Source organism: Drosophila erecta, unplaced genomic scaffold (genome assembly GCF_003286155.1).
Source record: "Drosophila erecta strain 14021-0224.00,06,07 unplaced genomic scaffold, DereRS2 tig00000152-arrow-arrow-pilon, whole genome shotgun sequence".
NCBI lineage: Eukaryota > Metazoa > Arthropoda > Insecta > Diptera > Drosophilidae > Drosophila > Drosophila erecta.
In genome coordinates, this window is record NW_020825211.1 from 1,521,210 (window position 1) to 1,547,958 (window position 26,749).

The 26,749-nt window shown below is 42.7% G+C and overlaps 3 protein-coding genes and 1 long non-coding RNA gene across 9 annotated transcripts in view; 3 read left to right on the top strand and 1 right to left on the bottom strand.

Moving 5' to 3' along the window:
* The window catches only part of LOC6551577 (LIM domain-containing protein A), a 35,560-nt gene extending 30,222 nt beyond the window's left edge, over positions 1 to 5,338 (top strand). The window contains exons 3-4 of the mRNA XM_001977228.3: positions 321 to 1,707; positions 3,347 to 5,338. Of these exons, the coding sequence (XP_001977264.2) occupies positions 321 to 1,707; positions 3,347 to 5,187 (3,228 nt within the window). The 3' untranslated portion in view covers positions 5,188 to 5,338. The remainder of the gene's footprint in view (positions 1 to 320; positions 1,708 to 3,346) is intronic.
* An 11,461-nt stretch (positions 5,339 to 16,799) lies between these two features.
* LOC113564587 lies at positions 16,800 to 17,618 on the top strand. The gene is made up of 2 exons (XR_003408107.1): positions 16,800 to 16,885; positions 16,945 to 17,618. It is a non-coding gene; the product is annotated as an uncharacterized LOC113564587 (long non-coding RNA).
* A 1,828-nt stretch (positions 17,619 to 19,446) lies between these two features.
* LOC6551576 (protein yippee-like CG15309) lies at positions 19,447 to 24,763 on the bottom strand. Of its 6 annotated transcripts, none has more exons than XM_001977227.3 (3): positions 24,498 to 24,763; positions 20,353 to 20,675; positions 19,447 to 19,993 (listed from the first exon to the last, which is right to left on the bottom strand). In XM_001977227.3, the coding sequence occupies exon 3, from the start codon at positions 19,895 to 19,897 to the stop codon at positions 19,553 to 19,555; it is 345 nt and encodes a 114-aa protein (XP_001977263.1). In that variant the 5' UTR covers positions 19,898 to 19,993; positions 20,353 to 20,675; positions 24,498 to 24,763; the 3' UTR covers positions 19,447 to 19,552. The 6 variants fall into 6 exon arrangements, with proteins under 6 accessions (XP_001977263.1, XP_026838520.1, XP_026838516.1 ...); XM_026982719.1 differs by lacking the exon at positions 24,498 to 24,763 and adding an exon at positions 24,184 to 24,198; XM_026982715.1 differs by lacking the exon at positions 24,498 to 24,763 and adding an exon at positions 22,383 to 22,597.
* Positions 24,764 to 25,244: 481 nt separating this feature from the next.
* On the top strand, positions 25,245 to 26,656 carry LOC6551593 (ATP synthase subunit delta, mitochondrial). Its single transcript, XM_001977226.3, has 4 exons — positions 25,245 to 25,380; positions 25,587 to 25,791; positions 25,866 to 26,077; positions 26,443 to 26,656. The coding sequence occupies exons 2-4, from the start codon at positions 25,593 to 25,595 to the stop codon at positions 26,503 to 26,505; spliced, it is 474 nt and encodes a 157-aa protein (XP_001977262.2). The 5' UTR covers positions 25,245 to 25,380; positions 25,587 to 25,592; the 3' UTR covers positions 26,506 to 26,656.
* The last annotated feature ends 93 nt before the right edge of the window (positions 26,657 to 26,749 follow it).

The following is a 26,749-nucleotide window of genomic DNA, read 5'->3' on the forward strand; positions in this document are numbered from 1 at the left end:
CTTTAATCAGCGATTTGCAGACACTTGAGTGTTGAGTGTTGAAAGCAGTTTGGGACCCAACATGAAACTTTTATTTTATTGTTTACCTGCACATGTGCACTTTAGCAGGTCCCACTTCAGTTCTTCGCCCAAAATCCTTTTCTATATTTTTGTGCACTGAAGACTTGTTACACTAGAAAGTAAATTATCAAGAGCTTCTCCTTGCTTCTATGTTTTAGAAACTACTTAAGACAATTGCAATCAATGGATTGCCAGGAAACAGATTTTATGCAATATACATTTAACCGATTTTCCGCACTGTGCATTGCAACTACTTGCAGATACTTGAATCTCAAAGGCCCACTTCAAGGAATTTCAGTGTTTACCTGGACGCTAAGAAATACCAAAATAGCAACAGCAAGAAGCATTTCAAGGAGCAAAAGAAGAACAATATAAGCCACCATCAAAACTACAAATTGAAAAACAATAAAGAGTACAATCACCATCGGCTAGCCATGGAAGCTGCCGCCGGAAAATCGGAAATGGAAACGGTCCTTGGTGGCGGGACCAAGTTCACTTCCGGCGACGAGAAGCCACAGCAGGAGGATCAGGAGCAAGTGGAGCAGGAGGAGCAGGAGGAAAGCGCCAACTTTGGCAGGCAAAGTTTTGCGTATAAAAAATTGAAGAGCATGCACGAACAGCCAAGTCAACAGGACAAGAAACGGGGTGATGATGGCGACGAGGCGGATTTACTGGAGGGCGACTATCCGCCGTCCCAGCTGTTTGATGCTATTGAAATATTAAATGAACGAAAATTTAATAAGCCATCTGGCCAATCAACGGACAAGTCCCGATCCCAGCTGCAGAAGAAGCAGAAAGACCAATCCTTGCAGGAGCAGCAGAAGTCCAGGCAGGTGGACGAGGCCATTGGCGATATCGATATCGATAGCGAGGACAATTTGGATAATGATGAAATATTGCCCAACAACAACGGCGAGGACGAAGACGCTGGCGACGACGACGAGGACGAGGACATTAAGTCCCCCATTGACAATGATGAATTGGCCAGAAAGTACCCGGTAGCCACATCAATGACCACCAAGGTCCCAACCACTTTGGCTACATCAAAAACCAGCAGCAGCAGCATCAATAGCATCAGCAGCACCACCACTACCACCACCGCAACTGCAACATCGACCACTGCAACATCGCCAACGACAACAACAACACCTAGAGCCGCAGCAGCAACAATTGGCCGCAAGTTGAAGAGGAATTTCCTTGGTCTAGCACCGCCAGAAACCAGATACTACGGCAGCTATGATATCGGCAGGATTCGTGCCCAGACCCAGGAGGAGGATACCACCGAGGAGGAGAAGGAGAAGGACGAGGACGTGGGCGAGTTGCACTATTATGACACCAGCAGCGGTGGCAACGCCAGAAAGTTGGTCAGTTTTGATCCGGAAAAATCCGAGGAGAATTACTTAGGCAGCTACTATCCCGGCAAACTGAATGCAACCGAGAAGAAACAGCAGCAACATGTTGTTGCACGGCAGCAACATGCAACACGTTACGTGGATGACGACTACGCCGAACAACAACCGCCGGCGGAGAAGACAAAGTTGGAAAATCCCTGGGAGAAATCGGATGGAAAGCCGGAGGATGCGGAGCAGCTAGAGGATGGCAAATTGGAATCTGATTTGGAATCTGCATTGCAGCGATATCACGAGGGTAAGTCGTTTGCACAAAAAACGCTACTAAAATAAAAATAAAATAAAGACAAAATTGAAATGAATGCGACATTGAAAGGCACAGTGTGAAGTGAGTGGGTAAAGGGGAGAATACACTGTATATTATAACAACATTTTTTATTTACAAAAGTATTTATAATTGATCGATTCTACACCATCCAAAATATAGACATTTCCGAAAGGCAAAACATACTGAAAGCTAAACATACTTAAACAGACCCACTGTGCGGCATTCCACTGGCCTTTGATTGGCGAACTAAGCAAAATGCCTGGCTCAGTGGAAACTTTCGGCCCCACAGAAGCATCCGAGTTCGACCCACTGTGCCACATTCCACACCGAGTTCGGTTTCGCCTGGCAGTTTTCGGTACTCGGTTCTCGGTTTTCGGACCCCAGTTGGAGAACCCATCAAAGTCAGGCATGTGAATGTGTGTGTGTGCCGCAAATTGAAAATATGTAAAGGAAATCCCCAAAGCATTCTACATTCTGCAGACGAAGACCCTCAGACAGAGGATATGTGCATACATGTGGGGACATACAACGATAAGTCAAACTGTTGCCAGCAGAATCACTTTAATGCACGACTTAAAGTGCGAAAATCTAAATATACACATTGGCCTAATAAGTTTAGTTAAAGTTGAGCCAAAGCCATAATGTATGCAAATGTTCTTCTTTCAATTTTTCCCCAGAAAAGAAATCAAACGAAAGAAAGTTGAGCTTTCCCCAGGAGGGAAATGCTCACACCTAACGACACAACCCCCCCCCCCCCTGCCCTTTCCTGGCATTAAACAATAAAGCTTACAAAACAACAAATATCCCATACATATACGTGTATGTATAAGAATATATACTATAGACCAAACGGAAGCAACACAATCTGTCCAGAGGATTGGCCAAGAAATGAAGTTCTGCGGAGGCGGCGATGGCAGACGTGCCCCGACTAGAAGAAGGAAATGCTCAAATGCCCGGGTTGATTCGAGAGTTTCAGCATAAATTCGTTGGCTATTTCCTGGGAGTTCTCATGCCTCCCTCGCCGGCACAAATCAAGTTGAAATGAATTTGTGTGCGGTTCCTGGAGGGGCTAGAGGTTGCTGGAACGGCGGTCCTGGGTATTTTGTGTGGTTTGTAAGGATTTCAGGACCAACAGTGAGCTGGGTCAAACGGGGGAGAAGGGCGGGATTAGCAGCAAAAGCCTTGAATGCCCTGGAATACAATATTTACACCCAAAGCATTTAGGAGCTATGTGTTCTGAAGTGCAGTTATGGGTCGCCTCTTCGCGAGTTCAACGGAAAGTTAATCAATTAAAACTGTAATTTGAACCTCAAAGTGATATTACATGTTATCTAATATTCATTCTAACTCGGAGGTTTTTCAATCAGCATTTGATAAGTCAAGTTATTTACTTCTGACGTGCAGTTTTCTTTTTTGAATGCTTGTCAAAATCTCTGTGTATTTCATACTACCCCACTACCCTATACTCGCCTATTTGCAGGGCATTGGATAAAAGAAGCTCTTGTTGTTCGTTGGCCTAATAGAAATCTATTACTTCCGAGCCCTAAAAAGCGTGCCGAGACTAACAAGGACTTTTTCTCATTTTTTTCTTACTTATTTTGCTTTACAGCCACCACGGCCACGCCCCCTGTCACCGCCGACCCCTCGTCGGCATTTGAACGCTTTAAGGCGCTGCGAAGGAGTCGCCAGCGCACTGGACACAAGAGTCACAAGAAGCGGTACAAGGACTATCTGAAGAGGCAGCAACCGAACGCGGAGGCGACATCGCCGCCGGAAACCGCTCCAGCGGCCACCATCTCAACCAGGCACCTGCAAAAGTTGCAGAAGGAGCGGGAGAGATCCACACACTCAGCACCGATCTTTGCGCTCGGATTGCGACCCCAGCGAACCCTGGTGGCCACCGGGAAACCCTTCTACGAGGGTCAGGTGAACTACTACGACAATCAGCAGCAAACGGACGTGGATCTGAAGCATCACACGGAAATGGAGCGTTTGATTGCCCATGACAATGGCAACTGGTATCGGCGCATTAGTCCGGTTTTGCGTAATGGTGTTAAAAGTGATCCGCCGGCGAAGGAGCACCACCACCATCACCATCACAGTGGCCAACATCTGGGCAACCACCACCACCACCACAGTCACAGCCACCATCATAGTTACAATCACAATGGGGCGCACAACCACCATCATCACAGTCACAGCCACCAGAAGCTAAGTCATCCGAAAACACGTCCTCGTAATCCCTATCAGCGGAAGGTTTCTATGGGAATGGCTGACCCCAGTCCACCACCACCGCCCACTCCGCCGCTGCCACCGCCGAAACCGCAACTTGGACACCAAATAACCGAACTGGAGCATCTCGAGAGATACTATGCCAAGTGGCCACATCTAGCCAGGGTGCAGTTTCAGGTCTACGATGAGCACTACCGCGAAACGCATCCCGAACTCTATAGCGACTATGAGGATGACTACGAGAGTGCTGCGGAGCTGGAGGAGGCGCAGCAGGAGCGCGGTGAAGAGGCCAATCTGCCACCCTATATCAAGAAGTATAATCGGCGGAACAAGCAGTTGCTCAATCTCCTGGAGGGCACGCTACCCACACCCACTCTGAGTGCCGGTAATCCTTTGGGCAGCACCGAAACAGTGCGACTGGATGATGAGTATCTGAAGGAGAAGAGGCGACGTTACCACCAGCATCAGCGTTTCGAGGACTTGTTTGCCCAGCAAAAGAGCAGGTATAGTACCACACAAACGACGCCCAAGGAGGAGGTTACCGTGGCCCAGGAGCAGCAATCAAAGGAGAACCCAGTGACTTCCACAACATCGCCCAACAATCAGTTGCCCGAGGAGGATGCACCCGTTGTCTCTGGCGAGGAAAGCGATCCTGCAGCCGAAACTCTGGACTTTTGGCAGCGGGAAATGGCCAGTAAGGCGGGAAAGATGCGAAGCAGTCAGCCCGGAGGTGCAGCCTCCACAACCACACCGAAACCAGCTCTCTTCAAGCTCCCATCATATCCAGCCATCGCCGGCAGCTTTCTGGGCACACCACGCAGTCGCAGCCGGAGTGCCCAGTTCGTGGCGAATGTGGCTGGCAGGGGTCAAAGTAGTTGGCCACGTTTGGAGACGGGTAGTTCCACGGAAAAGCCCGCTGGCGGAGGAACCACCGAAGGCGGCGGAACCGCAACAACCGGAAGAGGGGCAGGTGGAGGTGGAGGAGGAGGAGGAGGAGGAAGAGGAGATCCATCCCCCCTGAACTCCTTTGTTTACCATCGCGTGGTAGATGGCATTGGCGTGGGCGGAGCAAGTGGACCCGCCATTTCCGGCTTCGTCGGCAGCAGTAGAGGCAAACAGTCGCGTCTGCCATTCGTGGCCATCACGGATCGACGGCTGGAGAAATCGCTGGCGGAGCGACACAAAGACTTTGAGCAGAATCACTTTCCGATGCCTTAAGCCGCGAATTTGTGCAGCAATGGAAAAGCTGGGAAAGCCGAAAAAGCTGGAAAAGCTGAAGATTAAGATGAATGGTAAAGGAAAAATTAACGATGAGTTGGTAGCAACGAATGGAAAGGGAAATTATCTGAAAAAATAAAATTAAAAATAATACAAGAACCCTTTAGGCGAAACGCTTTTAAATAAATAATATCAGTAAACAACGCAACTAGTTCTTTTGAATATTTTCGCTTAAATTGAGAATTCAGTGAATTGAAAATGAAAATTGAGTTGAAAACTTCCGACTGATATTATAAAAATAAGATTTTTGTTCCATTTAAACCAAAACAAGAGGTACCTTTCCTAGGAAATCCCTTTCAAATTCCACTATATTTTCAAGCCACTATTAATCGATGCCAGCCAGATTTAAAGGGTTCTTCCCCTTAAATAAAAAATGCGATTGAAAAATGTATATTCCCCTTTTCAGACATGTTGCCAACTCAAAATCTAAACATAATTCTAGAACTATATTATAGTCGCCGCTTTCGGATGTATTATTTTTGGTGTTTTATGTTTTACACGGGAAAGGCAGAATCGAATCAATGGATATATAGAGATAATTGTCGAAAACGATTTTTTTTGTGTGGTGGATACATAAAAAAAATATTGAACGATAAACGTTAGGAAAAGAAAATGATTGAATAAAGTAAAACCAAAAAAAAAAACAAAGAATTGTAAAACTAAAGTTAAGCGAAAACCCTTTTTTTGTGTATAAATAGCGAAAACACTTGTAGACAAACACGTATACATACACAAACACGAGAAAACACACACACATACTCAATGAGCTGTTAGAAATCAAAAAGTGATAACCGACAAAAAAATAATCATTTTCGCCTTAGTTACGGTTGGATTTTATTTAGTTCTAGAAAGCATTGCTTTTCGGTGTAAAGTAGCTGAAAATTAGAAGAAATTGTTAGCAAAGAGCCTCCTCAACAGTGCTGTCATGAGCCAACATGAAATTACTAGGCAATTCAGGACGAAAAGTGGACAAAATTATTGAACATTTATTACGGATTATCATAAGTTTTTTAAAAATTTGTTCAACAATGTGCAACTAAAGTGGATTATGTATTTGGAACGATATATGTATTTCAATTTTGGATTTAAGTTATATTATTGTCCATAAGAAATTACGAAGTCCTGGTCATTTCTGTAGAAACAGAACATGAAATAATTTATGTTTCTTATGAAAAACACAGAATGGCAGCACTGCTCTCCGCACACAAACACAATTAAAGCTTTCCTATCGCCCTTGCACGCGGAATCCATCGAAATAGGTTTCAAAATTTAGCGAGAAACATGAAAGCAAAATAGAGAAAAATTCAATTTGCGCAGAATACAATGACAATGTTGCACAAAACTACAAATAGCTGAAGAAGAAAAAATGTATAACTACATATCAAGGTAAAGAAAAGACAATTATAGATGTTAACATATTTTTTTCGGACCCAAAAAGAACTAATAAATTCCGTAATGCTAAAAGTTTATTAAAATGTTTACAATATGTTAGTTTATTTGAAAAGATACTTTAAATACTTTTGCCTATTTAAAAAAATGTTAAGAAATTAAGTTGATTTCTTTTAAGCATTTATGTAATATTTTCTAGCACTCCTAAGTTGTTAGGTTTTTCAATAATAAAAAAAAAAGAAAATGGAAAAGCTAAAACAGATAAAAAAAAGAAATAAAATTGCAAAAGGCAGAAGATAAAAACTCTGAAAGAATATCCCTAAAAAGAAGTCGAAAAGTTAAGAAATTAAATATACTTTGTGTAGGAAAATTAAAGAAAGCAGCTAACAAAAATGCATTTCCACAGCTTCAGCCGAATTACGAGTTTATACACACGCACACGGAAATGAAAATTTCATAAGCAAGACGGATGAAGGAGCGGGCAAAAGAAAGTCGTGGAGAAAGCGGGGAAGAGAGTGCAATGCGGTGTAATTAACATATCAAAAGCGAAACGTGGAGAGGTAAAAAATCGCAAAAGCGCCAAGCAATTAAAACTAAGCGCAGTGGCAAAATTATTCTCAAACTGTATTCGTAAAAGTAATTTTGTCTGATAAGAACAATCTTTCTGGCTCAACTTTAAACTTTCAACTTTAAACAATTTGGGTTTACGCGAAAGCGAATCAACGATTTCGATTTTCCGGATTCGCAGAATCGTACGCTGTTTGTTTGTTGTTGTACAATTTAATTGGAATTTGAGTTTATATACAAAAAAAAAAAAAAAAAAAAATACCAGAAAATGGGAAGCAGAGCGTATAAGCCTTCAAAGGTGGTATCAGCTTATCAAAAAAAAAAAAAAAAAAAAAAAAAAATACACAACACAGAGAACACACCAAAATATACTTGTATACACATCTCATTATGTGGTAACATTTTAATGGAATGAAATTCAATAAAGCAACAATTTATTATTTACGCATAATCACGCCTCGCATTTTGTTCTTGGCATGGGAAACTCGCAGGCCGCCATTTAAATGCAAATAAAAAATTCAGCAATTAACGCCACTTTCCCCAGCAATTGTTTTCAAAATAAGTTGTCAAAGTGTCTAACAGTGTGCCTTAGCAAATCAAACGCCGCCTTTTGAACTATAGAACTTATCAGTAGCGCTTAATCTAGTTATTAAAAGGTCACATTTTCCATTAAGATGCAATTTACAGATTGGTCCTCAAGAAATTATCACTTCAACCATATCAGGCTTCATTTGCATACGAACATTTGTCCCCAGCATAGTGAAATATGCGTATATATCAAACATATATGTATGTCCATTAAAATCCCTGTTCTGCCGATCGGAGCGAGACGGATATATAAGGGGGTGTAAGGGAATGTAAGGGGGACAGGCGACTGCTCGTTTATCAATCGCAACGGGCGTGCATTTAATTACTTAAACGCTTATCGAATAACGACCACGCACAAATCACCGGCAAGCAGGAGCATAAAGCCCCTGACGAGAAAGAGACGGGCATGGCCGATAAGAGAGAGACGGCTGCTGTCGTGCTGCATTTATCGCTGCAGTATTTCAATTACGCCAACATTCTACGGCACCTGGTGCTTTTTTTTTGCAATTTTCTTGCTCACGTGCCAGAGGTGAAAATCTGTCAGTTGATTTGCATAAAATGTTGCCACACTCCATTGCGCTTTATGTGTGTTTTATATATGTATACAAAGTTGTCTTTTTTTTAGATCACTTCGTCGCTGCACATTTGCCAAATAATTCCAATTCAATTTGCGAATCTCTCTTTTAACTTTCGAGGCAGTTTCGGCTTCCACAAGTTCTCGCCCGAAATAAAGTTAAATCAAATGCTGTCTGTGCACGGCAGCAGCGATCGTGTATGGTGTACAGTGCCCGACAGACGGTTACAGGGTATCTTGGCGAAAATTTGAATAGACACGTAGTCGAACAAGCAGCAGACAGCCAGCCAAATGGAGACATTGCAGCAGAAGGAGTGGCGCTGCCAAAACCGCCGACCTATGGCAACTGCATTACACTGAAAGTTACTAGATGAAATGCCATTTTAGATGATGCTCTCAAAAAATATCCATGTCTATATCTCAGATATCCATATCGGTATGTATAACTGCGTTAGGCTTTTCAACTGAAAGTATAATGTTGCATCACTTTTTTTTCAGTGCATCAATGTCGTTGTGGTGGGGCTCAAGTTGAAGGCAAACTGCTTGCGGCGCTCTTCGCAAAAGCGTTGAAGAAGCGACAAGGAACAGGACTACGAGGAGTCCTCCCTCTAGCGACATTTTCCTGGTCGTGCCAAGTGCAGCGGGATTTCTTGCACCTACGTGTGTGGCCTCGTCTGTCTATTTGTCTTTGTCGCTGCTTTTGCTCAACCACGAGGCGGTCTGTCTGCGAAGGATGCACTGTGCGGAAATGCGGCCTAAAAAACTTTATAAAATCAGATCTAAAAATCTTTTCAAAAGGAAAAAACTCACTCATTTTTTTCGGAAGCTGGTTGCTTTTGAAAATCGCACTTCCAACATCATAATTGCAAACATTTTAGCGAAGTGACACTGCTTTTTTTCAAGTATTCCTGTAGCTATAGTTTTCCACAGCTTCCTTATCCTTTATATCTTATTGCTTTCGTTTTCCATGTGCGACAAAGTAACACACAGACGAAGATGAAGGAAAATCACGTAAACAGATTTTTGTTGTCTCAGCAACCGTTCGGATTTCCTCGACTTTGCAGCACACGTTGCCACACCAGGCATTTTCAATAATTAAACATTTGCGTGCGAAATGGCAGCGCAGTTTCCTTTTGCTGTGGAATCCAGCATCGCACTTCTGCCCATTTCCTTTGAAAGTTTTCACCCAATCGCCTTTGTTGTTGTCGCTCAATCCCCGGAGGGTCGCTGTCTCGCATTCATAATTATAATAATTATAAAAAACAATAATTAAAGCACATAAGTACTGGCGTTGCCGGGTATTTTGGGTGCCGGGCGAGCGGAAAAGGAAAATATTTAATTGAAATTTTAATAGAACCCTAAGCCGGGCACGTAGGCGAAAACGGGCATAACTGCCATTTGCCTTTGTTTGTTTTCCTTCACTTTTCCTTTGTTTTCTATTATATTTTTTTTGTTTTTTTTTTTTGTTCGTTTATATTTTACATGCCGTTTCTTTGGCTTCTCTCCTTTTGGGCCGGTGAGCAGAGTCTGAATTTTTGACAAGTTAATTAGGTTGTTTGTTGGCTCGTTCGTCCTTTTGGCCCTCTCGCTCTTCCTCCGGATTTCCCTACTTTCAAGGTATATTTTAATGTACTTGTGATAAAGTCCTCTTAATTGCTAGCAGACAACACCTTACTTCAGCTCATCCAGGCTTATCTCGACTCGGCTGGCCTTCCCTCTGTCCTTTGGTCAGCAAACACAGACTCACTTGCGCAGGCTGGCACCCACACACGCAGACACCGCACACCCACACACCCACACACCCACACACCCACACACCCACACACCCACACACACACATTGCCTAGGGGCAGGCAGTCATGTTGTCAAAGTGGCAACAAAATTAAGCATACGCCATGTGGCCCCGCCTGAAGCCTTGCAGGAGAAATAGTTTGGGGGAAAAAGGAATATGAGCAATCCGGCAGTGTGGTAATAAACAAGCATAACTAGTAGTCGGAATTTTACCAAATAAAAATGGTTGCAACACCACAATTCCTACACTGTAGCATGTATTTAGCAGAAATGCACGATCAAATGCAAACTAGCAAGCCGTGCAAAACCTATTGTATTAGCCTAATTAGGTTAAGTAACTATTGCCAAATCCCCCTATAATTCAATGTCCAATAGACGAATTCACGCAAATTTCTATAGAAATTATTCTAATTGAATTAAAATGTGCCGTAGAATTTATGATACTAAAGCTGCCATACTTAATGAACCGCACAGCATTTCCGATTTTCAAATTTCAAAATTAAATTCCCATCATTGTCAGACAGTGTGGCTGAATATGCACCCATCTGTTAGTTTGCCACCACCAACCCGGCTGCGGTTTTAATTCTCCGCCAGTGGCGTCCATGTGGTCTTCTCGGCAGATTCGCCCAAAAAAACCAAAAAAAAAAAAAAGAAAAAATAACGTAAAAGGCAACAGACTCTGTCACGCTGTGACTCAAACTTCAGACTTTTGCGGTGTTTTTGTTGGCCGGGGGAAAATGTAAAGCCGGCAAGAGTGACTCCAACGCATTTGATTTCTTTTGAATTTTCGGGCATCTTGTTGGCGATAACCGTTCCCCTTCCAGCCTCACACAATCTTGTTATTTAAGAGCCAGACAACATTTGCATAACGCTCTGATAATTAAATGTAATTGCTTCACAGCCGGCAGGCTAAGATACAAGTATCTGATTCACTTTCAGCTTATATTTTTGGGGGCATTTTCTGGCGAGCCACGTTGATTTGTCAAACTTCTAATCTTCTTTTCAGAGCCAGATCCTTTTCGATCCTTGTCATCTCCCACGAAATTAGTCCTGTCCTCATGACACATAATTATTTTTAATGCTCACTTCATAACTGGGTCCCCTGTTCGCAACTTTAAACTAATCCCAAACACCGACATTATCCGCGCTTCAATTTTTAACGACGCTGCCCACGCTGCGTATACGCAATGGCATTTTAATTAAAATGTTTTTGCTTGCTGAAAAGTTGCTCGTGAAGGGTTTGCAGTTAATCCATTTTGATATCCGCAATCCGCTTGCTAATTAATCAACTTAAATGTATGGCGACCCAGTGCTAGAGTTTGAATCTCGCTTTTCAAGCCACTTGGGTGGATTGACTTCTCCATCGCCCTTTTGCGCAAAACGGAATAGCTAAATTATTAATGTATTATCGTAATGTTTCAAATAAAAATCAGATAAAAAGTTGCAACTTTAATTCGCAGTATGGAAGTGAATTTAATTTTAAAATATGTGCAATTTAACGAAAAAAAAACGTGGTGTACATGTTAACTGGTTAGCAGTTTCGCTGACCTCTCCCTTTTTTTCCTTCCGGCCCCGATTTTACCCTGGTTAACAAACAAGTTCCGTTCGACTTCAAGTTGGGGGCAAGGGATGTTATAAATTTCTCATAAAGCAAATTCAAAGCGAAAAAGAGTTGAAGCCGAAACGAGGACAGGTGCAGGGGGCTGCGGGGAAAATGAGAAAATTCTAGGGGGCGTGGTGTTGTAAGAAGTGAAAAGCGATGCTGCGACAGCCAAAGGCAAACCGAGTTCTCGTCAGCGCTTTTCCAACTTTTCGCCAGGGGAGCAAACACAAAGAGTGAAAGAGAAAGGTGGGGAAAAGTGTGGAAAATCCGGTGGCCGGGAGACAAAGAGCGGGTCGGGGATTGGACCCAGCCAATTTTTCACGCCTTTACCAATGTAAATGACAGATTTTAATGCACGTTTTATGCTCTCGATGCGTACACGATTTCATTTTCAACACTTTTCGCATCACTGCGTCCTTCGTACGTTTTTCCACCCATTTACCACCCACACCTTGCCCTACACCCCAATCATCATCCTAAGTGTGTGAAGAAGTTCACAGGACGAGCAAGCTATAGGTATAGGTTCAGAACCGAAATCAGCGAAAAGATGTAACCAGAAATTACATTTCGATCACATTGATTACTGTCACTCGAGTAAATCTTCACAAAATATAACTCTAAAATTGTTTGCCATGGGTTTAGAATATTTAAAAAATATTCTTTTCTTTACTAAGGCATGCAATATTTTGGTAATAAATGCAAGAATTCATTTCCTTCCACTATTATGGACTTATACCAATTTAATGTGGATTTTTATGGCCCATCGATCGCAGTTGATTTCTCGCAAATACTTCTCCCCTTAAGGAAATTCTTAAAGAGGTTTTTGGTCGATTGGAGTTGGGACAAATTCGTGGAAAGGAAAGGGAACACCCTCAGGCTTTCCATTAAAGCAAGGGGCAACCGCCAAAAGAAAACAGCGTTAAAGCCCAGCAATAATAATACACGAAAGTTCCATTTGGCCCTGTCATCATCACTTTTGCCACAGCCTCATTGCCACCTGGTTGCCACTGGGGGGTCAAACACCCCCCCCTGTTTTGTGGTGTGCGATGGATGTACTCCCACGTGCTGGGACTCATCTTTAAGTGTTCGCCGCCGAATTGAACTTGAATTCGATGGCTTCCTGCGAGGAGCCCCGGGCACAATGCAAATATCACAGCCCTTCCACGAAAACCATTAAAAATGCACCCAGCCGGGATTCATTCGGGTTTGTGTAGTGGAGTGGAAGGAGGGTGGGCTTTGAGCCATCATGTCGGTGATTTGTTGGCCCATAATAAATCAGGGCATAAACGGCTTATTGCCGAACCTGACTTCCACACATCCAATGAGTGCACTTGGAAAAATATATTTTTAACAAAGAACAAATAAAGCAAGTCAGGGGAAATCAGGATGTTCATGAAAAGCTATCTTATCTATACTTAGATAAAAATACCACTGGAGCTTAATGAATGTTTTAAACAGCTCACAAATTGTCAGTAATCAATCGCCAATTTTAACAAATGAGTGCGGTTCGTCACTACGTGAACTGCCGTCCACAGCGACATACTCGACATGGCCAATAATGCGGCGTAAGGCACATAAGTTAACGTTCAATTTAGTTTGCAAAACCTACATTTCTGTGAGAATATATCCGTATATATATGCAGGACGTGCACATTTTTATTGGCTTTTAGTAGCTGCAGTCAGGCAAATAAAATTCAAACAAACACAATAAAAATATTTATTTAGTTTCGAATGGGGTGTGAAGGGGCACCGAGGTGTGCATATACAACACTCTTTCAATATTTGCGTTGAACATTTCGAATTTTAAATTCCCCAGATGACAGCATTGCTACAAAATGCATACCGAAAATTGAAAAACTGGCACAATACACCCCACCCCTCCAACGCAAATAATTTCAAAGATCCCAGTTTCCTGAGAACACTTCTCTGCTAATTTAATATGCGTAACGATTGCTATTTCTTCGTATTTCATCTGGTCTCAAGCACCCATGCATATAACGAATTTTTACGATGCACAGTAATGTGGGAAAAGGGGTGGCCTCCTCCTCCTCGGGGGAATCCCAAATTGAATTGCCAGGAAATCCCCCTCCTCGCTTCCATTAGCAGTGCGTTTCATTTCATTCCGGTTCCGTTCCGGTTCCGTTCCGTTTCGTTTCGTTTCTGGCGAGACAAATTGCGCACGCCTTGCATCATTTCACATCCGAGCCGTTGATGGATTTGTCACTTTATGACACTTGGAATGGGGCATACTGAATGTAGGTGGTTTACACGATGGGCTTGGATTTTTTCTGCCACATCGCCAGCCAGCCAACGTCGCAATGCGCTGTTTCACATACTTAGATAAAAGCCGCCGGGCGAAATACTCGTACGTATATTTTTGAGAGCTTCCTGAAACGGCGACCCTTGGGCCAAAGATGCACTCTTCGATCTGAGATCGAATGAGATCGAAAAATAAGCAAAATAGGGCGACGAATGATTACATTATATAATAAATAGGTAAAGAAATGAAAGAAATGGAAAACAAGCAAAATAAGGCGACGAAAGATTATGTTACATGATAAATGGAATACAAGGTAAAGAAATGAATACAATTTACGCAAATGGCTTTTAAACAATTAAACAATTGTGGCTCGACCCATTTTGGTCATTTGAAGGAAATATGTTCCAGTTCAGTAAGTTGTTGGTCGGCTGCAAGTGTCACCACCCTTTAAAACTCAATTCACAGCACTCGCCCCGTCGATTTTCGACAGCCAAGCCATGAATCGCTGAGGAATGCGAGTAGTGCCAGCGGAAACAAATGGGCCAAAGTCAGTTCACAAAGCGCAAAGGAGGGGCCAAAAAGCGCATCACAAGTGGTCGGCGCGGGAAGAGGGGGTGGCTAGTTTAAGCCCCCTTCAAAAAAGGGGCCCTTTTTTTCCTGGGCGTATCAACGATGATTGAGCCACTGTGGGCTCTCCTTTCAGCTGGTGTGTTAGTGTGCGAGTGTGTATGCTGCGGACTGAAGAGACGCTTGAAGGATGGGGACAGTGCATATGACACACAAGCGACTGACTGACTGCCATCCATGGCAGAATGGCAGACCCCCGAAAAAGGAGGGGTTTTTGGATATGCCGGGACACTAGCTGACAACTAACTGCACCGAAACTGAACGCTCGGCGAACACTGACGCGCCCATTAGACTTCTGAAGTGATGACAGGACAAGGTCCCAGTCAACTTTTGACTTGCAGTCCAACCTGCCCCACTCTGCGACTTACATTCCCAATAAACACTGTCCAAAATGGGCAGAAGCAAGGGAAATCAGAAGATTGTTTTAACCCACTAGGGCTCCAAGTTGAAGCTTTCGTGCACTGCATACTTTTGGGCGCTATTGTGCACTCCAGTGGAGAAGACGAAAGTTAAATATTAGAACAGATGGTAAGTGACGAAAAGAAATGGTTTCTTTCAGTGCATCGACCGCTCTACGATTCCTTCTAGCTAACCATTCACTCTGCTAGTCAGTCAGCCGGTTCATCTGGGTTGCGTTGACATGGTGCTGGAAAAAATGATTGGCCTGCTGCTGGATGCCATGCTGCACTCGACGGATTGAGTGTGCATCAGGGATCCGGGATCGGGATCGGGTATCGGGGTCTGGGCCTCCGTGGCTGCCATGTGTGCATCTGTGAGGGATCTGGGCATTTAAGCCTTTTATGTGTCGCTTTCAATATTAATTAAATGCTTACAAACCCAAAAGGGGGACACGGCAAACGAAGCAAACGAGACCAGGAAATGTTTTTCCCTCTCGGAATTTTCGAAAACCCAACCACCACCACCAACCCCCCGTTGTGCTTTCCCTGCAGTTTTCCCCCAGCCCCCATTTTCCCAATTGAGAGTCGACTTTTGCGGACTTGGCCAGTGCGATTCCTTATTGTTGCATCATTCATTAGTTGTTGTCTGGCCGACAAAAGTTCTTCGAAGCCAACTCCGGTCTGTAGTTTTGTGTTTTTTTTTACTTCCCAGAGGGTCATGTAAATCAGAAGTTTGTGTACGGAGAGGGACATCATCAGTAGTAATGACTGTGGCCTCCATAGCCATTGCTATAGCGTGCTGCCTGTTAAATTATTATGCGACTTTAAGAGAACAAACTAAGTATTAGCTATTTCAACGGATTATTCATGCTTCTTTATGAACCAAACTAATGTGAGCTAAGGGGTAGTAAACGTGTGCAATATCACTAATTCGCAGTGTTGCCACAATGCGTTCAGTATAATCAGATCTTGTCCAATGAAAACTAAATGTAATTACCTCAAGCAGTCAACTGTTGAACCTATTTGGGCTTAATATTCAATTTCAATTTCATTCTGGGACCTACAATCAAGACATCAGCATTTCATACTTCCACTTCCACTCAAATGAAAAAAATGGAAAGTAATGAAACTGCCGACAGGAGCACAAATGGTTTGAGGAAAATATCAAACACAAAACCCTTCGCTCAATCTCAAAGGGGGCAGAAAAAGGGCTTTCCCTTTAACACCTCCATGTTAAAGGATGTTTGTGTGTGGGCGAATTCGCATCCCAAAAAAAAAAAAAAAAGGACAAGACAATGGGGCCCTACTTTCCAGTTTGGTTGGGCGTGTGACAGTTACAGCCATTTCAGCATTGCAATCTCTTCAAATTAAATTGACCCACGTCAGAATTGGTTGAGGGGAAAAAAATGAAGGTCTCACGGAGCAGGGTTCTCCCTACGTAGGCTGTCCTCCTGTCCCTCACATGTCAATTTCCTTCCCTTTTGAGTGGAAATAAGGGAAACGAAATAAAGGATTAGTGGGGCATTTTCATACCCTCAATAGCTTGCATTGAATGCAATAGGAACGTTGTCCTTTTCGCAGTTATTTCAATCAAAATATGCCACACTAAATGCAATATCCATTTTCAAAGGTGACTAGATGAATTTAACAAAAAATAACCCCAAATCTGATAAATTACATCAGGTTGGCCGAGAACTTAGCTGTCATTATTTTTTTGGAACAAAAATTGTAATTCGACCTACAGGCAACCAAAATTTCATTTGCCTTCGACATGGGCAACAAACCGGTCGTATTTCTGGAATAAGTTACAAAAAAAATTCAAAATTTTTCACGTGAAAAAAGTGAGTATGAAAATACACCAAAAGTACAGTCACCATAATGGGGGTACGCCTCGTTACAGGTACAGTGCTGACAAAATGTCGGCACTGGGCTTGATTCCTCACCCAAATCCGAGGAATCAAAGCCAGAAGACGATGTTGAAGGCGCGGTTGTCGATTCGCCTGATGGACCAAGATACACTAGAACTACAGTCACCACAATGGGCTTAAGCCTTATTACATGTACAGTGCTGACAAAATGTCTGCACGGGCTTGATTCCTCGCCCAAAATCCGAGGAATCGAAGCCAGAAGACGATGTTAAAGGCGGGGTTGTCGATTCGCCTGATGGACGGATATATCAACACTAACGAACACGAATGCCCTCTCTATGGCTCTACGAGGCATCCATCCAGCTGCTGATGAACCACATATCACTGCTACTGTCCAACACGTTGCTGATATGCTGCAAACTGCGTACGTAATCGGCTGCCAATCGGATCTTTCAACAGCGTTTAATACCTCACACGTTGCACGTTACACGGTACGACGTTTAAATGCGGTTTACAATTAGTCTTGCCAATTCACACATTTACTTATTTGTTTTATCGTAAACCATTTAAATAGAATAATGCAGAAATTACTACTGACAACACTGAAGCTAACACTCAAATGATGCAGAATTTGAAATTGAATTGATTACACTGTTCCATGTGTACACAAATAAAATATTGTATGCGAAATCCCAAAGAACGAAAACATCGGTTGGTTGAGCTAAAAATGCGCTTTATTGCAATCTTGAATTGAGATTTGAATACATCTTAATCGGCTGCATGCGGTTCATGGCGCTGACTGTATTTGGATGTGTTTTAATGTTTGTATGTTTTTGTATTTTATGTTTTTTTTTATGTAAAGGTGGTCTCGTTTTTGTATGTATGTATGTATAGTGGCATGTATGTATGTAAATACTAACATCAGTTGGTTTTCGTTTTTGTATGAATTCCGTTTTTCAAAATTTGTGTTTCGTTTCATGGTGCATCAGATGCATGGAGTACAGTAGTCAATGCCTAAATGGTCGAACAAAGCTTAAAGCTTCGATAAAACTAGGTTTTAAGTTGGAAAGATATATATATGTACGAGTTTAAGTACGGCCAATTGCTTAAGAGGATGAAATTCAGGACACAAATAAGTATTCAGCAATTTCAATGTTACTCGTTTTCAAAAGGGATTTGTTTTCTTGATTTTGTTTTTATTGAACTCTGTTGTTATATTTTGTATTCTTGTTTCTCCTTTTATTTTAGTTCACTTTAATTCTACCACAAAATATATTCCTCAGATACATTTATATAACTACTTAGAGAACATCATTTAACTTAAATAGTTCTTGGCAGTTATTTTTTGCATATTCATATTTCATAATCCGTTTTGCTTTAAAAATATGCTCTTTTCTTTTTCCATCGTTATACATATATTTATGTTCTTGTTTAGCTTCAGCTTCCTTCGATTTGATTAATGTACGATATTTTGCGACATAAATACGCATTTCTCTCTTACATAAATATACATATATACATATATGTATATTCATATTCATTCTAAAGTTAGGCATGTCATATGCTTGTATTTCATATAATTTCTTTCATTTCCCAACCCCTTTTCCCCCGCACAACGGTGCATCATTCCCGTGTGTCATGTGGCATTCGGAGGACATCACCTGAACGCCACCTGGCGGCGGGGACGCGCACCTTGCCGCCTTTATTTTTCTGTTGTTCTTTACGCTTGCACATTGACAAATATGTAATTTAAGTTTATCTCGCTTTTTAGTGTGTGTTTTTTGTTGTTTGTTTCAAGCTAAATTGTATTAAATAATTAATTGTAATAATTGTATTAAATATAACTACTACGTTAAAAAATGTTTGAGTGTGTATGTGTTTGTCTATGTCGGTGAGTGTTATCAATTTGTTTTCCTGATTTTTATTTTTGATTTCGCATGTGTTTCAAATGGTTCCTGCTTTTGCTGTTTTATTTTTGGATGCTAAACATTTCTCTTATTTATTGGCAGTGCAAGTTCTGTTTTGCGTGTGGCTTTCGCCAGTTTTATATTTGAAATCATCGAATTAAGGCCGATTTTGCACAGAAAGTACACATAATTGAATCAACTTGCAACGCAAAATGGGTTAAAGGAAAACAAAGTGGTATAAATGGGTAATGGTAATCGAAATGAATGTGAGGAAATCCTAGATGGCGGCCAGCGCAGAGATCCTTCCCAAGCCCAATCAAGCTTTCTATGTAATGGGTATTTTTCGATCGAGTGTGCGGTATATCTGTGTGTCTGATTGATTTGTTTGTTTTGTTCTATAAGATACGACGAGTTATGCACTATATAATAGCATATATATGTTGTGTGGTACCCTAAATCTCGATCACGCTTTTCGGCTGCCCATTCCTTTTTTTTTTTTTTTCTGTTTGTTCTTTCGAATTTTTCCAGACTTTAGCCATTTTGTTAACACTCTATGTCTGTGTGTTTCGTTTTTTTTGGTTTTTTTTTTGTTTTTGTGGTGAACTCGCTGCTTTTCCCGCCGCTGCCGCCGACGCCGCCGCTGCTGCTGCTGCTGCTGCTGCTGCTGTTCCTGTTTTCCTGATCCTGTTACGGGTGTGCTCCTGATTATTCAGCCCATCAGACGGAGAGCCCTTCAGTCCCAGCCGTTCTCCTTGATCATGTGCGCCAGCTCAATGATGAACTTGCCCTCCTTGTACTTCTGACTGGACTCGTAGGCGTGCTCATACTTCCAGCCCAGCGGCGTCTTGCAGCACTCGCAGTAGATGTCCGCCACCGCATGGAGGCCGGTTAGGAGCACCCGCTCCTCCGTCTGCCCACAGGCCACGTTCACCACCGAGTTGAACAGATAGGCCGGTCCCTGGCTGCCCTGAAACGACTTCGAGATGAGCTCGTCGTGGGAGGCGAGGTGGGCGCGGCAGTGAACACATGAGTATGTCCGATTCGTGGACGGTAGGTAGGCCTGAAACGTCTTCACCATGGTGACGTTGATATCCTTGTTTCCGTGTGCCTCTATATGCGAACGTTATAGACTGCAAATCTCCTGCGTTTGTCTGTCCTGAAAGTGGTCCTTATTCTGTAATCAGGAATTTGCTAATCAGTCATTGGTTCACAGCAAAACAGTCACTTTAACTCGAATGTACAAAATGGTGTGGGGTGTGCCGAAATGTTTTTGGTGGTGCCGGCCTGCGATACACTAGCCTACTTTATTATGGTTTTTATGGCGATATGTAACGATCATTATTTTCATGACCGTATACGAATAAAGTAGGCATAATAGGGTGTCACGGGTATTTCAAGCGTTTTAGAAGCGAATTTTAAGTAATGTGAAATGTTTGATGTCTGGTTTGGTCTCTTAAATCGAGAGTTTTATATACATACATATAGTTACTATATCCAGTGCGATTTTAAGCGTTACTAGTGTTTACTCCTTACCTTAACCAGGACCACAACTCTATCTTCCAGTCTCGGTTGCTTTGGGGCGTTGTTAACTCTGCACTTTGGCTTTCCTCGCTTTGGGGGCGGAGGCGAAGGCAGAGGGGGCGTGGCCAGCGGCAGAAGCAAAAGCAGCAGCGGTAAAAACTGCCGCGGCTGCTGTCATTGAATAATGATTTCTGCGATTACAGTCACTTGCCGCGCGCGATTCTTAATCCGAATATATCTGATTTCAATTCCGATTCCGATTTCGATGTCGATGTCGATTCTGATTCCAATTCCGATTCCGAACCCGGCTATATCAGATTTCCTGCCAAAGAATACTGCAAGTGAAAAACAAAAGGCGAAATTAATAATGCATGTGCTTGTTTGTTTGTTTGTTATATCTGTTATGCAAAAAGCTGAAATCGAGCCAAGGAAAAGCAGCGCAGCGCAGCGCAGAGAAACAACAACACAGAACAGAACAAGCGTTACAGAGTGGGCTATAATATAGGCTATGTGGCTTTGGCTTTGGCTATGGCTAGCAGATATGGCAGGGGCCTTTCCATTATTGATTTCCATTTGCAATCTCCTTGCCTCCGGCGTTGGTAGTTCCAGTGGGCAACCCACACACACACACATGGATAATTGCCGCCCCGGAAACCAAACAAAGCGCAACAAAAATGAGCTAGCGAAATATACAGTTTGCCAAATCACAGTGTACCCTGTATCTCAAGGCGATTTTGGTATTTCCTATTAAACACTATGTAAATACTTTCACAAGAACTCAATTATGATATAAAAACATGATAGTGCTTCATATACTTATGGATCTCCATATAAAGAAGTTCATCTCTACAGAACTAAAGGCTATACGCCTTTCTACAGACAATCTCACAATGCAAAGAATGCATCCACAAGACGGATCATCTGGAGTAGCCAGTGGAGAACCCTCAACCGATGAGAACACTCTTTCTATTAGCGCCTTCGAGTGCTAAGTGATTAATGGGCGTATGCCATGCGGTGGTAAACACCGAAGCCAGAATTGAGTATGAGTCAATTTGGGGACCAGGTAGGGTCCCATTTAAATGGGACAGATCTCGGGGCAGCCGTGAATGGATGCGGATGCCCATGAATAATGCCCGGATTCCGATACCCATCTATTATTCATACCAGATGCGCGCCTTTGATGTGTTCTTTGTTCCTCCTATGTGTGTAACTCCTGTCAATGTCGTTAATTGTTATTCACTGACCGCGTCGATGTTTACCGATTGATAAGCGGAATATTGGAATATGTAGGGGTTTTGGCATGAGGAAGTATGAGGACGCAGACAATGACCGATTAAACATATACACATGTACAGACTAGCCGTACAAATAGGTGGGCGGTACAGTGGAGGTCTGCAAATTGGGCAGACTGTCTAACTGCATACAATAATTGTGATCCAGCTTGACAAAGGGTTATTAGCATCACAGCTTGTTAATTTAACAAAAACACATTATAACGTATTTAAGTCACTAAAATGCAAGTTCCTTTTTTAAGACTTGAGATTCTCTGCTGGTTTGTTGTCCTGTTTTCACTTGTTTACCAAATGGAAGCCGAAATACTGGCGAAAAGGCAATGTATAATTAGACCCCGTCCCACGCTGCACCCGCTCCTTTATCCGCCCCCTGCTGCACACAGACTTCTTTATCACAACGCCGCCTTCTGCTCAATCTCCAAATGCAAATCGCCACCGCTGCCAACGTCGACTGCGACGCTGCGCCGCTGGCTTGAACAAAGAAAATGCAAAAGGAGCGAACGGGCAGAACAAAGAGCGCAGGAGAAGAGCGTGAGAGAGAGAGAGAGAGAGTGGGTGCAAAAGGGAAGTGCACTCAAGACGCAGACAACAAAGAAATCCAAATTGCGCCCTTCTGTTCAATTAGTTAATTAATTAGCACTTTTGCCGCGGCAACTGCTTAATACAAACTAACAAGAAGTTCACTGAACCACACAGAAAGAAAAGTGGATAAAAAAAAGGAACACAAAATGTTGTTAATGTCTCACTCACTTGTCGATTTCTTCGGCTCGCTTTTCACAATTATTGCGGCCGAAACAAACGGATTTCTATTCAATTTGTTGCACCTCTACTTTGGCTATTTTGTTTACTTCTTGGCCACTCTCTTCGCACGACAACAAAGCGGGACAAGCGAAAAGCAAAGCGCGCAGCGCGAAATGCGGATGGCAAATGACGCTGCTTTTGGTACAAAACAAAAAATCTGAGACAGAGTAGCGCTGGCGACGCCGGCAGCGACGCCGACTGCGACGCAGCAGGTGGCAGCATAGTCGGCGATAAAGGACAAAATACAACAAGAAAACGAGCTAGAAAAGCTCAAGAAAGCAACAATTGAACGAAACGCATAATGCGTGCTCAATGAACAAACAAATTACGCGCAATTTACAGTTGCAATCAAGACAAGAATAAAGAGGTGGCGAACAGAGTGGGCAGCAGGGGGTGGGAGGTAAATGAAGCTAAGCAAGGAGAGCGCAAGCGGCAAGTGCCGTTAGAACTGTTAACCGTGTTATTTTTATTACTCTCTCCCCTTCCTTGCCCTCTAGCGCCATCTCTTTCCAATCCTGGCTTCAAACTTTTTCAAGACTTTTGGCATTTGCCTACACCTTGCAACTTTATGTGTGCGGCACAGTACAGGCCGCAAAGGTAGAAACACCCAAGTAATATATAAAAAGACATTCACGCTTATTACATATGTTTCAAGGCATTTTTTTTTTACCGCCACTGTGTGTGCTAAAAGTGCTGGCAAACACAACAGCAACAAGCGGCTGCCGTGTAACGGTATCGCGATTGTATGCCAACGCAAGCAGCGACTGCGACAGCGGCAGCGACGTCGCGTGTCGAAAGCAACAAAAAAGCTAACGGTACTGCGCTTGCAACAGATGAAAACCATCGAAAGAAAAACCGCTAAATTAATCTGCACCATCAGCTGTTTGCTTTGTTGTTGCCGTTCTAGGTTGTTGCAATACATACGCATTAATTGCCGTTATTATAATTTGCCACAATCTCTGAACTTCATTTGCGACCGATTATTGTTTATTGTTTACTGTTTGTTCTTCGTCTGCGGCTTCTTCTTCTTAACTGAAAAGTCAACTTTTGCGTTGTTTCTCTTCGCTTGCTTGTTGTTTTTATTTGACCAGAATGTAGTGTATGAATTGACTATTCGTTCCCAAAGAAAGCACGCTATGGCATCTACTTTACTAGATTGAACAGTATTTTTATGGTTTCTCATTGTGGTTTGTTTGTTTGATTAGTTTGTTTGAACCTTAAATTTAAACAGCAATAGCAGCTTTACATACATGTACATGCAATGTATTATTTGACTTGAGATTAAAATTGTTGCGGTCTAAAACGCAGGGTATACACTCTTCGCAGTATCCAAAAGAACGATACCAAAAACAAAAGGAGCACAAGATGAAAGCGAAGAAGCAAACAGAGGAGCAACGACCCAACATTGTTGTTGTCTTATGTCGCTGCTTCTTTGCGATGTTGCCATCTCGCTCGCACCGCTGCTTGGGGTCAATAGCTAAGGATCAGTTGTATATATAAACATATAGACCGATTGCGGTTGGTTTTCTTATCAGAAATAACATGAAATTTATTGCGTTGCGACGCCGCTGGCGACCGCGACGCTGGCAGAGGGCAAAAGAGTGGCGAAGAGCGTGAGTGAGAGTGTGACGGTGGTGAGAGAGGTAAACAAAAATACACAAACACATACACATGCGCGCCACAGCTGCTCGTTCACATTTGTGTGTGTGTGCAACAAACAAAAAGCTGAAAATCCTTCTCTTCTTCTCACCCTTTTTCCACAACAAAGTCAGCTGTGTGTGTAAACTTTAAGCCAAGCTTTCTGTTTCTATTTTTTTGCAGAGTTTTTGCAACTGAAAGGCGCAATTTCCTAAAACGCTTGCACACACACATGCACAGCAAAATAGAGGATATAACAAAACAAAATAGAAAATATGCAGAGCGAAAAAAATTGACAGCTATCTTATACACACAAACACAAACGCGGGGAAACACTGTTGTTTTTCGCAACTGCGTTTCGCCTGCAGGTGCGACAGAGTGGGCACGAGTGGGTGACAAACTTGGGTAAATGTTGCAAGCACTTACGTCCAGTGTGTTGCTTGTTTGTTTGTTTGCTTGTCGCCTTTCGCTGTCGTTCGCCAACAAACACCTCAGCGCAGAGCACACACGCGACACACACACACACACACACAGGCACAGAGACGGGCAAAAATAGCAGCCGAAAATGGCACTCTCTTCTTCTTCACTTGTATAATAATGCAGCAATCTGCATTGTTTCGTTTCTATTTCCAATTGGAATTTGTTGTTGTGCTGCCTGCGCCAGTGTGACCAGGCGTTGCGGTAGCGATAAATATTCGGTAACGGCAGTTTTGAAAGTTGCGCGGGCTCAAACTTTCTGCGTTACGAAAAAATTCGGAACTTTATTAATTTTATCTAAATGTTGAAGTATGCAACGAAAGAATATAAAAGGCAGTAAGCAAAATCAAAAGACACCAGAATCATAAGAGTAAAACTGTTCTCTCTTCTGTCTTAATCCTATCAGCTCAAATACATTTTAAGAATAATTTGTTTCTAATAATTAGTTGTTATTATAAAAATGTTGGTTTTAATAGTACGTTGCAAAGCAATATACAACAGAACGTATGCTGTGATGCGGTGATGCCAGACCGTTGAAGTCAAATCATTAGAGAACCACTAAATGCCGTTTTTCCTAAATACTTGTTTATTAAATTATTTGCTAAAGCCACGTTATTAATTTGTGTGAAATGAACAAGCTGTTCATTTTAGAGGTGTTTATGTTGCCAATTAAAAATTTAGTATTCTAAAATAAATAATGTGACAACGCGCTGTTACCAGATAATTTGTGTATTCGCGGCTGGTCACTCTGATTGGAACGTTTTTCGCAAAAACAGCGGCTGAGCATTGAAGTTTTCTCGTGTTTTTCGCTATCAAACCGAAATAAAAACAGGTGAAAATAGCTGATAAATTGGGGGGTAGTCCACTGAGCAACGTGACCAAGGATTTGCAGTGAAAATCGATCGAAATCTGAGCAAGGCAAACGCAATTGCAGCCGCCGCCTAACCTACAAAGTTACATAATTTGGTTATTTTGTTGTTATGCTGGCTGGCTGAGGGAAAATTGAGTTTTAATCCTGAATGTATCCTCTCGTTGCAGCCCAGAATGTCCTTTGTCAAGAACGCCCGTTTGCTGGCCGCCCGCGGCGCCCGTTTGGCCCAGAACCGCAGCTACTCGGATGAGATGAAGCTGACCTTCGCCGCCGCCAACAAAACCTTCTACGATGCCGCTGTGGTGCGCCAAATCGATGTGCCCTCCTTCTCGGGATCCTTCGGCATCCTGGCCAAGCACGTGCCCACTCTGGGTAAGTTCATTCATTGAGTGGCGATCCCGTCGAGATGGTTATATCACCGCTGGCGAATCTCTCTGCTTTTCCAGCTGTCCTGAAGCCCGGTGTTGTCCAGGTGGTGGAAAACGATGGCAAGACCCTCAAGTTCTTCGTCTCCAGCGGCTCCGTCACCGTCAACGAGGATTCCTCCGTTCAGGTTCTGGCCGAGGAGGCCCACAACATCGAGGACATCGATGCCAATGAGGCGCGCCAGCTGCTCGCGAAATACCAGTCACAGCTCAGCTCCGCTGGCGACGACAAGGTGCGAATCTCGTCCAGAAGTTGCATAAAGTAGTGTCTTGTAGAGCTGGTCCAGAAAGTATAACTCAAACAAACTATCGATGGAAACACTGCTTCCACCATTCACGTAAACTAGCATTGTAGTAACTAGAAGGTTTAGTAACTGAAATGTGTGTGCCCATCACTTTTACTTGAGTTATTACCTTCGTGCTACTTGTTTGCTCTTAAATTATCGCCTATCTATAATATCTGTACGATATTTTCATGGGAAAACTTTTGTTTGAGTTACATTTCTCTTGATAGAATCCAGAAACCCAACTACAAACACTACAATTGCACTTTCTGAAGATATCCAACCGAGACTTACCTCCGATCCTTGTTTTGCAGGCCAAGGCCCAGGCTGCCATCGCCGTGGAGGTCGCCGAAGCGTTAGTCAAGGCTGCCGAATAGACGTAATCACCACACAACCGCCACCAATAAACCACAATCGATGCTTTGTGTCTGAAATAAATAAAACATAACGATCACCTTAAAAAGCCAGAGAGTTATGAAACAATAAAAAGCGAATCATAATATCGTATTAATGACCCGTGATCCACCAGGCACACCATATTTTTTTTTCAATTTTTTTCATGTTATGCCGCTAAAATGTGTGCTTATAGTTTATAATATATGTGCGCTGCTGCAGAGAAAT

What these genes read in the sequence shown, in the direction of transcription:
- LOC6551576 (XM_001977227.3), bottom strand. Translation starts at nt 19,897, where the DNA reads ATGGTGAAGACGTTTCAGGCCTACCTACCGTCCACGAATCGGACATAC.
- LOC6551593 (XM_001977226.3), top strand. Translation starts at nt 25,593, where the DNA reads ATGTCCTTTGTCAAGAACGCCCGTTTGCTGGCCGCCCGCGGCGCCCGT. An exon ending in CAAGCACGTGCCCACTCTGG is followed by an intron (nt 25,792 to 25,865) that starts GTAAGTTCATTC and finishes CTGCTTTTCCAG; the next exon opens with CTGTCCTGAAGCCCGGTGTT. An exon ending in GCTCCGCTGGCGACGACAAG is followed by an intron (nt 26,078 to 26,442) that starts GTGCGAATCTCG and finishes CTTGTTTTGCAG; the next exon opens with GCCAAGGCCCAGGCTGCCAT.